Source organism: Diabrotica virgifera, chromosome 2 (assembly GCF_917563875.1).
Source record: "Diabrotica virgifera virgifera chromosome 2, PGI_DIABVI_V3a".
Taxonomy (NCBI): domain Eukaryota; kingdom Metazoa; phylum Arthropoda; class Insecta; order Coleoptera; family Chrysomelidae; genus Diabrotica; species Diabrotica virgifera.
In genome coordinates this window covers 87,262,824-87,277,015 of record NC_065444.1, presented here as the reverse complement: position 1 = coordinate 87,277,015, position 14,192 = coordinate 87,262,824, and the positions used below count along the sequence as shown (strand labels likewise).

Here is a 14,192-nt window from a genome sequence, read left to right as displayed (position 1 = left end):
AATCAGTGCTCTGAAGAAGTAAAAATCAAGCGCGGAGTTGGACAAGGCTGTATATTGTCACCAATGTTGTTTAATCTTTACGCTGAAACAATCTTAAATGAAGTGTTGGAAAACGCAAAAGAGGGAATACTCATTAATGGTATGCTTATGAACAATATCAGATACGCAGATGACACCTTGTTGCTGACTGGATCAATTGAACATCTTCAAGCGTTATTGAACCGAATGGTGTCATTCTGCGCGATATATGGACTCAAACTCAACGCAAGAAAAACAAAGTTTATGGTTATTAGTAAACAGGCAGCCGTAAATAATAATAACTATAACGTAACAATCGGTAATGACTCAATTGAACGAGTAAGTAATCTTGTATATCTGGGTACTCATATTAATGAAAGCTGGAACCCTAGTACAGAAATAAAAAGTAGAATTGCCAAAGCAAGAACAAGTCTTATGAAATTTAAGAAAATCCTGTGCAGTCATGATCTAAATTTGGAACTTCGCATAAGAATGGTCCGATGTTATATATTCCCAGTACTACTTTACGGGGTCGAAGCATGGACACTGACAGAATCGCTTTTAAAAAACCTAGAAGCATTTGAAATGTGGGTCTACCGCCGTATTCTGAAGATCAGTTGGGTAGAAAGAGTCACAAACGAAAGGGTTTTGCAACGTTTGAATAAAAGTTGCGAAGTAGTGAACACGGTTAAAAGGCGCAAATTGGAATACTTTGGTCATATAATGCATCACCCAGAAAAATATGACATACTTCACCTTGTCATGCAAGGTAAAATAATGGGAAAAAGAAGTGTGGGCCGCCGTAAAACTTCTTGGCTTAAAAACCTACGCCAATGGTTTGGGAAAACTAGCACTGAACTATTTCGTGCGGCTGTAAATAAGACAATGATTGTTAATATGCTGGACAACATGAGAGCCAACGATCGACAAGCGGTCTCGGCACCTTAAGAAGAAGATAGATTATTTACAATCATTCATCCGTGTTGGAGTCAGAGGTTAGACCAACAACGCTACACACGTCCTGATACGACAAAGTTTGTCAGGATGTTGGAATGTCAAGACCACCCGACCAAATCCGTCAGCCTGACTGTCAGGATTACTCATTTTTGTCATGCGACAAGACTACATACTCTCCAACAGTCAGATCCGATGTTGTCAGCCCGACACTCAGGTGGTTTGGTTTTGTCAGAGCGTGTGTAGACGTTATTAGGAAAACAAAAGTAAAAGCAGAGGTACTTACTTCTTAATTATGGCCTCTGGGTTTATGACATTACGTTGGTAAATTATCATATGTGTTATAAACATTGTACTATCAAGAATTTGTTTCCAATTTCCTTCATTCTTTTTTTGTTCCCAAGTAACTCAAGTAGAGCCATCGAACTAACGCATTATTAAATATCAAATATGCTTTTCTTTTGTTATAATAAATTAATTTATTTATTATAACACAATATTTTAATTTGTTTAAACAAAAATTCCAAACGGAATATAAACAGTAGGCCGGGCCGAAAAAGGGCAAAAAAATTTTTTTGGAAAATTTTAAACGAGCTAGTAAAAAAAGTTGTGTATGGTAGTCCTAATACTCGTACCAAACATAGGCCGAATTAAATTATTTTTAACGGGCACCCGGGGGCCTAAAAAAATTATTTTTTGCTTTATTTTTGAGACGGGCTAGTAGTTAAAACATTAATATCGATACTACTATCTCGTTAAAAAAATTTCATGATGATCTAAAAAAAATTAAGCGGCCCCGGGACTAAAAATATAAAAGAGGAGTAAACAATGCATATTTATTTACTATTTTTGCGCTGTGTACTGTGAAGCTCTTTGCTTGAATCAATATTTGGCAAGAAAGGTTTTTACATTAAGGGCCGGTATTTCAATAGCTACTTAAGCTTTTGCTTAGCTAAGCCTGTGTCAAAAGTTAAGGAGAAGCTTAAGCTAGGTGCTATATTTCCATAATTCTCTTAACTAAACTGATACTCAGCTGTAAAGTTAATTGGTTTGGTACCTCTGAATACGTCAAAGTGCCAGAGCTAACTGTTCTGAGGTAAAAACCACTACTGTTGACATTTAATTTTATCTTGTCATCTGTATCAATGTTATTTTTGCTTCACTTAATTTTGTGTACATGGTACATGTGTTTTTAGTTTATTGTCTATATTTTCTCTGGTTATATTTTTATTGATATTTTGCATAAGCAATAGATCCGTCTTTGTAATTTTGTTTATTGGATATATTCCTTAAAATGTCACATTGGATTGTAAGTTTATTTTTGTAAAATAAATATACCTACCAAGCATTGTAGAAATAAACAATTTTCATGTGCCTACACCTTCCAAAAGTAGTAAGAATTTTAATAATCGTTATTACGATTAATAAATTAATAGATTATTATTTAATAGTCCAATAATAACGTTATGACTTAAAAGTTGGTTTTCAAAACAACTCTATAATTAATAATCTATAGAAATAACCTCAAAAAACAGAAAACAAATTTTAAGCAAAGGCTTAAACCAACTCCCGCGCGAGCTTAAAATTATTTGGTTTAAGCCTAGGCTTAAGCCTCAAATTGAAGTGGAAATACAGGCATCTAAGCTTAAGCAAAGGCTTAAAGTAAGCGTTGGCTTAAGTGAGGTTGGAAATACCGGCCCTATACCATTATGCACATATTTAACATTATTTCGTATATTCATTTAACCCAGAACCCACCACGATGATGTAGCTGCACGGCGAGTTCCACCCGCCAACCCTCCTTTGGTTGACATTTTTTACTTACTCATTTCTTGAAGCATAGTATCGACATTTACTTTTAAATATTCTTTCTGGCATCAAGTTTAGCTCGGATGTAACCATCTCTAGATTCTTCACCACACAATTTTATTGACGCATCAGTAATTATCTTCACACACCTCTACACCGCTTAAGTATGGCAAGGAAAATTGTCAAACTTTGGAACTTGTTTCACCATGTCCCACAATTCCTCGTCGGCCAAATTCTGTATTAGAGGAGGATTTATTACAGTACTATTCATCCAAGTCTATGAGATCTATGTAATCTTCTGCATCGAAATTGATTTAGGGATTTGGGAAACTATTAAAATGCAACCTCTCTAATACGTTAACGTGAATCTGTTAACATACAAATTTTAATGATTTCGGGGTGCGCAAATTAAGCATTGTCTTGAATAACTTTATTGATAATTGATGAGACATTATTCGGAAAATCTTTCGAGGAATTCATTAATTTCCATGGATGCCTGGCACCATATTTCCAATCTTGGCTGTGTTTTATTTCAAACCTCATACGAAAATATACTTGTATTACAAACTCAGATAAAATCTTTAACCTTTCAAGGATCAGTTGTAGCTACATAAATTCTAAGAATGCTGTTAGCTGTCGTGAGCCAACATGTTTGTGCCATCTTCCCTGGACTTCCCTCTGCCAAACTTTGAGAACATATTCCATCTCCAAATATGGCTTTATATTGTTTTAACAAATACTGTTGATCTGAACTTAGATCTTTTTCATTTACAAGAAATATACTTGTATTACAAACTCAGATAAAATCTTTAACCTTTCAAGGATCAGTTGTAGCTACATAAATTCTAAGAATGCTGTTAGCTGTCGTGAACCAACATGTTTGTGCCATCTTCCCTGGACTTTCCTCTGCCAAACTTTGAACTTTGAGAACATATTCCATCTCCAAATATTGCTTTATATTGTTTTAACAAATACTGTTGATCTGAACTTAGATCTTTTTCATTTACAAGAGGCAGGCCAGCTCCTATGAGTTTAATAACAGGCATTTTTTCGCAATTGGGAAGAAGGGATCCAATCGGCTCAGAATACGAATCGAGACCTTTTGTGTTGTCATCTAATTTTTGCAGCAAATATCGCAAGAGAAGTTCATTACCGTGCAACGAGTATACTTCTTCTTCTTCTTATGCAATCCACTAATGGATGTTCGCGATCACGTTTGACCATTTTTCTCTATCCCTTGCAGTATGTATTAGGTCTCCTATGTTTTTTAGTCCTGTCCATTGTTTGACATTACGGAGCCATGACATTTTCTTCCTGCCCACTCCCCTTCATTCATTTCTAATTATGTGTCCCAGGTATGCCGTTTTTCTCTGTTTAATTGTGCACATCAGTTGTCGTTCTGTACCAATTCTTCTCAGGATTTCTTCATTTGTTATTCTTGCGGTCCAGGGAACTTTAAGGATTCGTCGATAGATCCACATCTCAAATGCCTCTAGCTTATTCATTGTGTTTATTTTTAAAGTCCATCCTTCCATGCCATATAAGAGCACCGACCATATATAGCATTTTATGAATCTTAATCTTAGGTTTAGGTCAAAGTCAGAGTTCGTAAAGACGTTTCTGAATTTCATGAATGCACTTCTGGCTCTTTCTATCCGACATTTAATTTCCATATCCGACATCCAGTCTTCACATAGCCAGGTTCCCAGGTACTTAAACTTTCTTACGCGCTCTACATCTTGGTTGTTATATGCTAGTCTTGCATTTTGATGTTGACATAATTGACGGCTGATTATAAGGAACTTTGTCTTTTTTATGTTGATGCTAAGTCCCATATTCTCGCTATGCTCTCCTATTTTATTAAGAAGGTTTTGGAGGTCTTCTATATTGTCTGCTATTAAGACCGAATCATCCGCATATCGTATATTATTGACCCAGGTACCATTCACTTTGATGCCGCTTTCGCATTCCTCAAGAGCTTCCTGGAAGATACTTTCTGAATATAGATTGAACAGTAGTGGGGAGAGAATGCATCCCTGTCTTGTGAGAATTTTTTGAGCTTGCGTTGTTTCATTGTCCACCTTGACGACAGCTGTTTGATTCCAGTAAAGAGCCTCTATGCAACGAATGTCTTTTTGATCTATGTCGAGTTGTTTCAGTATATGTACGAGTTTATGATGTTGTACTCGATCGAAGGCTTTTTCATAATCTATAAAGTACATCATTACATCTTTCCTTTGATCGTAGCAGTTCTGAGCTAGCACTTGGGTTGCAACTAGTGCTTCCCTGGTACCAAATACCTGGTTTTCGAAATCCAAATTGTGAGCAACCAATAACCTTATCGCATTTTGTGGAGATTCTGTAGTGAAGAACTTTGAGGAATGTTTTTAAAGAATGGCTCATCAGACTTATCAGTCGGTGCTCTTGACACTTTGTTGCGTTGTTCTTTTTTGGCAAAGGGATAAAGGTAGATACAAGCCATTGGACAGGGAATTTTCCTTTTTTATAGATTTGGTTGAAAAATCTTTGGAGTATCGTAATTCCCTCTTCATCTAACAATCTGAGTAACTCAACAGGAATTTTATCAGGTCCAACTGCTTTCCCGTCTTTCGAGGTATTTATTGCTCTAGTAATTTCTTCAATTGTGATCTCGGGACCAGATAGGTTGTTAATATCTATCACTTGCTCCTGAACGACTTCTATCTCAGGCCTCTCGTCTGCAAAGAGATTTTTGATGTATTTTTCCCATATGAGTTTCCTCTCTCTATCATCTTGTGCCATTTTTCCTTGTTCATATTCTAAGTTAGAAAATTTCTTTTTTCTGTATATTCCAGCTACCTCCTTTAGTTTCTTATGTAGGTTGTGGTCATCATGTAGTTTTTGTAACTGTTCCATTTCCTCACACTGTTTCTTTAGCCACTTATTTTTTGCCGTTCTTATCTCTCTTCTTATGCGTTGTTGTTGTTCTCGATATTTGTCTCGGTTCCCTTGGTTTTTATGTTTTCTTCTTTCTTCGAACATTGTCAGGATTTCGTCAGTCATCCAACTTTTCTTTTGTAGTTTTTGTTTATAACCTAATTCTTTTTTAACTGTATCCGTCATTGTTTCCTCTATGGCTCTCCATGTGTTATCCAAATTAACTTCTCTTTCTAGTTCTACTTTTGTATTCTTTGTTAGTTCTTTGTTTAATTTCATACTTAATTCTCTTCTGGTATTCTCATCTTTAAGTTTAGCATAGTCTATTGTTGGTTCTGGTTTAGGTCTCCTCATATTAGTGATTTTTATTTTTATTTCTGCTAAGAGAAGGATTATTCTAGATATTTATTTCTTATACACTCCACTGTAATGGTTTATTTACTCGCCTTTCTATAATTCGAATGATTCCACTCCGTATTGACATTTGTATGGCAAATAAAAGAAAGATACAAGAGAAAACTTGAAGCAACAGAAATGGATTTCTGGAGGCGCTCAGCAGGAAAATCAAGATTAGAAAGGGTAACCAACAACAGAATTAGGGAAATAATGAATGTGAAACACACAATAGTAGATGACATTAGTACCAAACAGCTTAGATGGTATGGACACGTACAAAGAATGTCCGAAGAACGACTCCCGAAACAAATCCTAACGTGGACCCCTCATGGTAGACGAAAAAGAGGAAGACCCCGCCTTAGTTGGAGAGAAGGCATAAATCGAGAAATGAGAGAAAGAGAATTGGATGAAGCCCTTTGGATGGACCGAAGTGAATGGCGACTAGGCATCGGAAGACGTAGGAGAACGTTTTAAAACCGATATATATATATATATATATATATATATATATATATATATATATATATATATATATATATTGACATTTGTACCATTACATCCCGTAACACTTAATTTGCTTAGATCTATATTATGGCTTTGTAAGTAGTCTAATATTCCTTCGACAATATCTATGACACGAGACTGGCTAAGAGCTAAGTACCCAAACTATAATCTACCAGGTCCTTCAATTAAACTATATGTTCTTCAGTTTTCATAATTCGTCTCGTGTGTCCGAAGACCATGGTTTGATCTTCTCTTTCATCAAAGTATAGCCCTTCAATTGACTTGTTTAAATGTTTATTCTCATGCTGGATTTGCCGTCTGTTTTCCTTAACTCCTCTCCGAATTTTATTTTTGTGGATGACCAGCGCTGTATTATCTTTGAAAATTTAGTTTAGATCTTCTATAACGTCCTTTAACCATTAAACGCTCAAGGGTGGGTAAAAAATGTCCACCTAATGTGTATTTCCTTGTAACATATTTATTACATATTTAAAAATTTTTCAAAAATTATTTATTGTTAAAAATACAGCCCTTTATCGATTGGTAATTTGGTTCTACTGATATTTTTGAAAATAAAAGTAATATCTTAAGATAAATATGGGTGGGCACAAAAAGTAGACACTTGGTAAAGCTTGTTACTAAAGATTTCTATATAATTTCTCATTGGTAAGAACGTAATCCATATAATTATCGACGTCTAATTACATAATCGACATAATTATCCGCCATTGAGGAGGCTGTAAGGAAGAATGTGGAGAAAATCGACAAATCTGAATTATTGGCTTTTACTGGTATGTTAATTTTGATGTACATCGTAATTTTGTTGTAAGGTTTGTAAATTGTTTATATTAATATTTTAGAAGATGCTGTGTTTAGTAAGCTTAAGATTCTTAAGTTTAATCCATTTGCAACAACTCTCAATAAATATATTAGCTATTTTCGAGGTGGACATTTCTTACCCACCATTGGGCGTACATGTAACCTAAAAACGGTTGGGCGTTTAAGGGTTAAAAGCTTAAGAGGAAACAGTAGCGATCAACAGGTAGCGAAAACGCGTTCCAAGATTGCGGCTGTAATTTTGAATATTTTTTCGAGACATTTGGCACACGTATTCGTAATATAATAAAGAATGGCGGTACAGAGCCCAATTTGAAAAATATATTAATATGTGGAAATTACTCTGTAATTAAATACAATATTAAAAAAACGAGCCTGTAGCGCCATTAAGAAGAACAAAAAAATACACTTTCTTCAAATAAACTTTTTTATCCGATGCCTAGATTTTGTGTCATTTTGGAACTACTAATGAAATAAAAAATTTTAGTAGTTCCAAAATGACACAAAATCTAGGCATAGGATAAAAAAGTTTATTTGAAGAAAGTGTATTTTTTTGTTCTTCTTAATGGCGGTACAGGCTCGTTTTTTAATATTGTATTTAATTACAGAGTAATTTTCACATATTAATATATTTTTCAAATTAGCCTCTGTACCGCCATTTTTTATTATATTACGAATACGTGTGCCAAATATCTCGAAAAAATATTCAAAATTACAGCCGCAATCTTGGAACGCGTTTTTGCTACCTGTTGATCGCTACTGTATCACCTTAAGTATTTTTTCATGTCGACAATATTATTACATGTTCTTTCTTTCGCTTAACAATAGAATATAATAAAAAAGTTTTTTTAATAGCTGCAGGCATTAAAAAAAAATAAAAATTATAAAGGGCCTTGGGGCCCGGTTAATTACTTTTTAAACCGGCCTAAATTTGGTATATAGGAATATATAAATACTAGTTTCCACTTTTAGCAACTAGCCTTGTACAAGAAAAAAAAGTTCGACCTAAAAAAATTAAGGGCCCAGTTAATTATTTTTTTAACCGGCCGAATTTGGTATAGGATTATATGAATACTAGTTCCAACTTTTGGCAACTGGCCGTGTAGAAAAATTAAAAAAAAAATTCGGCCTGCCTAATAAACAGTTCTAATAAAGTGTACGAAAAAAATCGCTGGTCCTAGCTCGTGGACTATGCTACTATCGTAGGTCAGTTTACTGCACTATTTATAGTTTCCTAATAGTTTTTTCCTGGTTTTTCGCCAATAAACTTTGCCCCATTGTTCACGTCGCGATCATGAAATTCCGTTCAGTATCTTTGGGTGTAAACTGTTCAAAGTCCAAACTGTTTTGTTATCAAGATAGTACATCTCTCGTTCACATTTATGTATTGTCGTGTGCCTAGTCAGACTTTGTGACTGAAATCGCTAGCAACAAAAATTATAGAAAATAGAAAAAATAATAAAACACTATTTTAACCGGGTTTTAGTGTCCCAGTGTTCTTTTTAAAATGACGGTTTCGGTGGTTATTTTGCTCAAGTACGCGAACAAAGTAAGTTTTATAATTTTTGTATAATCAACTTAAATAATCTAACAATCACAATAAAATTATTGTTTATTTAATGTGTGTTTATATCGCTTTTTAAAAAATTATAATTTGAAAATTATTGTTTGAAACGTTGATGATTATTTGTCTCTGCTTGAAGGGAAGGTTGATTACTGAATGTTGTTCTTCTTCTGAATGCGGTACCGACCTTATTAAATTTAATTGAGGATAGGTATTGCCATTATACGCCAGTCAATGGGAGCAAGAATAGGATATTACCTCCGAATTCTATCCTACTGCATGGAGTTTAATGAAATTTTGGGCCTAGCCTCTATTTAGCTCCTAATTCAAAATCTACTCTATGCCGATGTGTGCTTTTATCTTGGGGGTGGTTCCCACCCCTTCTTAGGGGTGGAAATTTTTTTGGGTATTTTTTTTTTCGAAAGCTCAATACTTTTTGAGATATTCCTGGTTGAAATAGGCCATTTTCATTGAAATATAATAATACCTTTTCAAACGGTTTTTTGCGAATACCTTAAAAACTATGCATCTAACTAAAAAAACTATATTAATAATTTTTGTAGGTTATAAAAAACAAAGAGACACTTGCCTTCACAAACCTTCTAGTTATAATACAAAGAGAGATATGGTAGGTGAAAATAGTTTGTTTTTTGGTATATTCTCAAATTGGTGTATTCAACTTGAAATAACAGAGACGGTCGATTTTAGGTGTATAATGCCACTAATATCTTTTGTAGAACTTAAAAAGACCTTCAAAATGAGCTACATTAAAGGTCCATTACGTTAAAACTAAGCGAGATATGCTGCAAACAAAATTGATAACCAATGTATTTTAAGAAAAAAATTTTTTTTTGAGTGAATTTGATGGCCTTGGCCGAGCCAATTAGCCAGACATTTTGTTATTTTAAAAACAAACAAATTTGATTTTTCAATCAGAGGAATTTTTTCTGTATTTCTATCTCTAAATACATAACAAACTAACATTATTATCTACAATTATTATCTAAATAATACTCTGTTTTGGTTGTTAATTTTTTTTTGTAAATTTTTATTTTTTTTTTGTATTTTTTGTTGCATTTATTTTATACTGTTAATTTGTTTTTTTATTATTTTTTTATTGTTATTTTTTATAAATTGTTTTAAGACGTAAACCCGATTCATCCTCGCGGAGGTTTACATCTTCTTGGTTTTTTTTGTTGCTTTTTTTATTTTTTCTGTTTTTTTTTCTTTTCTTTTCTCTTTTTTTGTTTTTTATTTTTTCAATTATAATATACAAAAATTACTTAAATCTACAGGGTTTAAAACAAAATAACAACAAAACAAACATGTTTGTTTTGTTTTAACAAACATGCCTGCTTTGTTTTAACAAAATTTCTTAAATACAGGGTAAATTTTATTACTACAATCTATATTTACAGTTTTTGATATGTTCGTAAATTGTTTTTAATATATTAATATCTTCAGAAAATATCAAATTGTTCAGGGAGACGGGAAGTGGAATTTTTAATATATTAAGATTATCATAAAATTTGTTTATATTTACTGATTAATGTGAACATTCGAGGACAATATGTAGTAGATCACCTTCTTTTCCACACTCACAGTTAGGTGACTCTGTGAGACCCAAACTGTACATATGAAGGGGGGTAAGAGCATGATTACATCTCAATCTATTTATAACTCTTATGAAATGGCGATTTGATACAGAATGAAACCATCTTTTAATGGGAATTTCAGGCTGCATTTGTTTGTAATTACTACCAGTTCTCGTGTTTCGATAATACCTTTGCCAATTTTCTTTTTGGTGTCGTCTACTAATAATATCAATATCCGAAATGGGTAGTAAGTTCATGGGAAGTTCTTCGCCCATTTCTAGAGCGGATTTGGCTAGCCTGTCTACTATTTCGTTACCCCTAATGCCTGCGTGTCCCTTTATCCATGAAATAATGATGTTTTTTCCTAAATTTGCAATTTTATTATAAAGAGTCATAATTTCCAGTTCTATATGATTGAGTTGTTGGTACTTATGTACGTTAGTTAGTCTATCAACGACACTCTTACTGTCTGTAAATATTATGCAGCTATACGCTCTGAGCTTCGCTGGTGTCGCTCCTAGCGGTTACTAATTCAACTTTCACCGGTAATTTTTAAATTTATTATTTAATTGTTATCGCTTAATATTTACAACGCTAAAAAGTAATTAAATTGTAATAGATTTTTTTAAGATTTTGCTAATCATTTTGACGTTCTATTGATGAAATATTAATTTTTTACTTCGGATACTTTCACAATTATCATGTAGATGGCGCCAAGATTAATTTATAATTACATATTACAGAACATTAAAAAACGCAAATTCAGTATTTAAAACGTAAGTATATTTAAGGTAAAAATATAAACCAGAGCTTTGATCAACTAATATGTTTTATAATTAATGTTTTTAATTTTAATTTAAAATTAATCACTTTGACATTTATGTCAAATTTCCGGTAAACGTTTACAGACTTGTCACTACTGGCGCTCACGAATTTATAAATATCCCCTCTACGTACGAGCTCACAGCGTGGGTTCGTTACTAAATATGTGTCTTAAAGCAAAAAGTATCGCTATCATTTCAGCGGTGTATATCGATGATTCACAAGGCAATTCGAATAATTTTTAAAATCCACTTTGAATATTGATTATTGCACATCCTACTTTGTTTTGTACTTTGGATCCATCTGTATAGTAAAACTGATAATGTGGCCATTTATGAAGTATAAATGATTGAAAAACGGCTGGATTTAAATTAATATCCATAAAAAAAGTATTAATTTGTTTTGAGAATATTTCTTCTAATACATGGGAATACATAGGTGAAACTTGATTTTCATAAGTATATAAAGTACTTCGGTATTGAGATATTTTCAAGCAACTATCTACAGGAAGGGGACATTTTTCTTTGTCCAATATTTATGAGTTAGATCTAAAATTGATAACTTATGTATATCCTGCAGATAGTTTCTATTTTTTCCTATGGTTCTAGTAATAAATTTATCACTTAAGAACTGTCGTCGAAATTCCAGGGGTGGTTCTATCGCCTCAACTTCCATTATATTAACGGGTGTAGACTTCAAATATCCAAGACAAAGTCGAAGACATTTATTTTTTTGTATTTTTAATTTATTCAAATGTGTGTTTGCAGCAGTTCCATACAGATGACAACTGTAATCGAAAATAGGACGAATCATAGTACGGTAAATAAAAGTGCTATATTTGGATCGGCACCCCAATTAGTTCTACAAAAGGCTCTTGGAATATTCATTCCATTTTCAGACTTTTTTATGATATGATGCATGTGATCCTTCCATAGAAGTTTTCTGTCTAAATAAGTACCGAGATATTTTATACAATTTTTAATAGGATATTGAATTTGACCTATTGCCAAATGACCTTGTGGAATTTGACGATTTCTGGACAAAATGCAAATTTCTGTTTTAGATTCTGATATTGCTAAACCAATATTTTGATAGTGATTAAGAACAGCCTTAATTGAGACATTAAAATTATTTTTACATATATCCAATGATTTGTGGGATGTGTAAACTACTACATCATCAGCATATTGAATAATCTTTGTTGTGCTATTTATTCAATTTTCTAAATCAATATTATATAAAATATATAACATTTGACTTAATATGCTACCCTGTGGTAGTCCTATATTTGTAAGACGTGGAGTGGAGATGGAATTGTTGATTTTTAAAACCGTCCATCTATTAGTGTACAGTGTCCTCAGAAATCTAGCTAAGTTGATGGGAAAACCAATGTCTACTAGTTTTTTATACATAATGTCCAAATTAACGGTATCGAATGCAGAAGAGACATCTAGAAAAGCAGCCATTATCAGTAAAGTTTATTAGTATAGATGAGACTAAGGAAGTTATCGCATCTTGAGTTGATTTTGATTTTCGAAATCCATACTGAGATTTTGGGAAAATATCTTCTTGCTCTAACCAGTGTTCAATTCTACTTTTTATTAATCTTTCTAACGTCTTTAGGAAGCAAGAAGCTAGGGATATTGGTCTATATGAACTATAAGAATTTTCTGGTTTTCCAGGTTTAAGAAAAAATGAGAAGTAATTTTAACCCCCATCCACCAAAATGTAAATGCAGCGTTTTTCTTTCACAATACCTTTTATTTTAGTGTTGTTTTTATGTTCAACGACGGGTTTAAAATGGATGGTTTTTGAAAAAAAAAGATCAAATTATAGAGCGTATTTTTAAATTTTCTTAACAATCTTCCTTTTTCTCCATGTAACTTGAAAATGATAAGAGACACAGTAATGAAAAATAAAAAGGAAATTTTTATCTGAAAAGACCCTACATTTTTGTGTGGTATATTTTTTTCGTATCTCTTATTTTTTTCGAGTTACATGGAGGAAAAGAAAGATTTTTAAGAAAATTTACAAAACGTTCTATAATTTGATCTTATTTCATTTTTTTCAAAAACCATTCATTTTAATCTATTCCAATTTTTTGAACATAGAAATTACCCTATAATAACAAGTATTGTAAAAGGAAAACGATGTATTTAAATTCTGATGGATGAGGGGTTTAATATACTTCTCATTTCTTCTTAAAATACATTAGTCATAAATTTTTTGCAGAATATGTCGCTTAGTTTGACAGTTTGAGTTAGTAATCGACATTATTTAGTATTGCTCATTTTAAAGATCTTTAAGATCTTAAGATTCAGTATCATTATACACCTAAAATCGGCAGTTTCTCTATTATTTGAAGTTCAATACACAGATTTGAGCATGCAGCAAAAAAAACAAACTTTTCTTACCTACCATATCCCTCTTTGTATTTTAACTAGAAGATTTATGAAGGACCGAATCTCTTTGTTTTTTTATAACCTACAGAAATATTTTATAAAGTTTTTTTTTGTTAAATGCATAGTTTTTAAGGTATTCGCAAAAATCCGTCCGAAAATGTGTCATTTTTCAATGAAAATGGCCAATTTTCAACCACGAATAACTCGAAAAGTATTGAGTTTTCAAAAAATAATTATAGAACAGTTTTTGCTTAAAATAAGGTTCTCTAGCCTCTTCCGTGGCTATTTTAACCAAAACATTTTTCACCCTTGAGAAGGGGTGGGAACCACCCCAAGATAAAAGCGCACATCGGCATACGGTAGACTTTGTTTCTT

The 14,192-nt window shown here is 32.8% G+C and overlaps 1 protein-coding gene across 7 annotated transcripts in view; it reads left to right on the top strand.

Moving 5' to 3' along the window:
* The window catches only part of LOC114327295 (protein peste-like), a 547,602-nt gene that overhangs the window by 441,054 nt on the left and 92,356 nt on the right, over positions 1 to 14,192 (top strand). Inside the window, exon 1 of one of the 7 annotated variants that reach the window (XM_028275866.2) lies at positions 8,818 to 8,983. The exons of the other annotated variants lie outside the window; for them this stretch is intronic. Within the exon in view, the coding sequence (XP_028131667.2) occupies positions 8,942 to 8,983 (42 nt within the window). The 5' untranslated portion in view covers positions 8,818 to 8,941. Of the gene's footprint in view, positions 1 to 8,817; positions 8,984 to 14,192 lie in introns of those variants that run through there. 7 annotated transcript variants of the gene reach the window in all.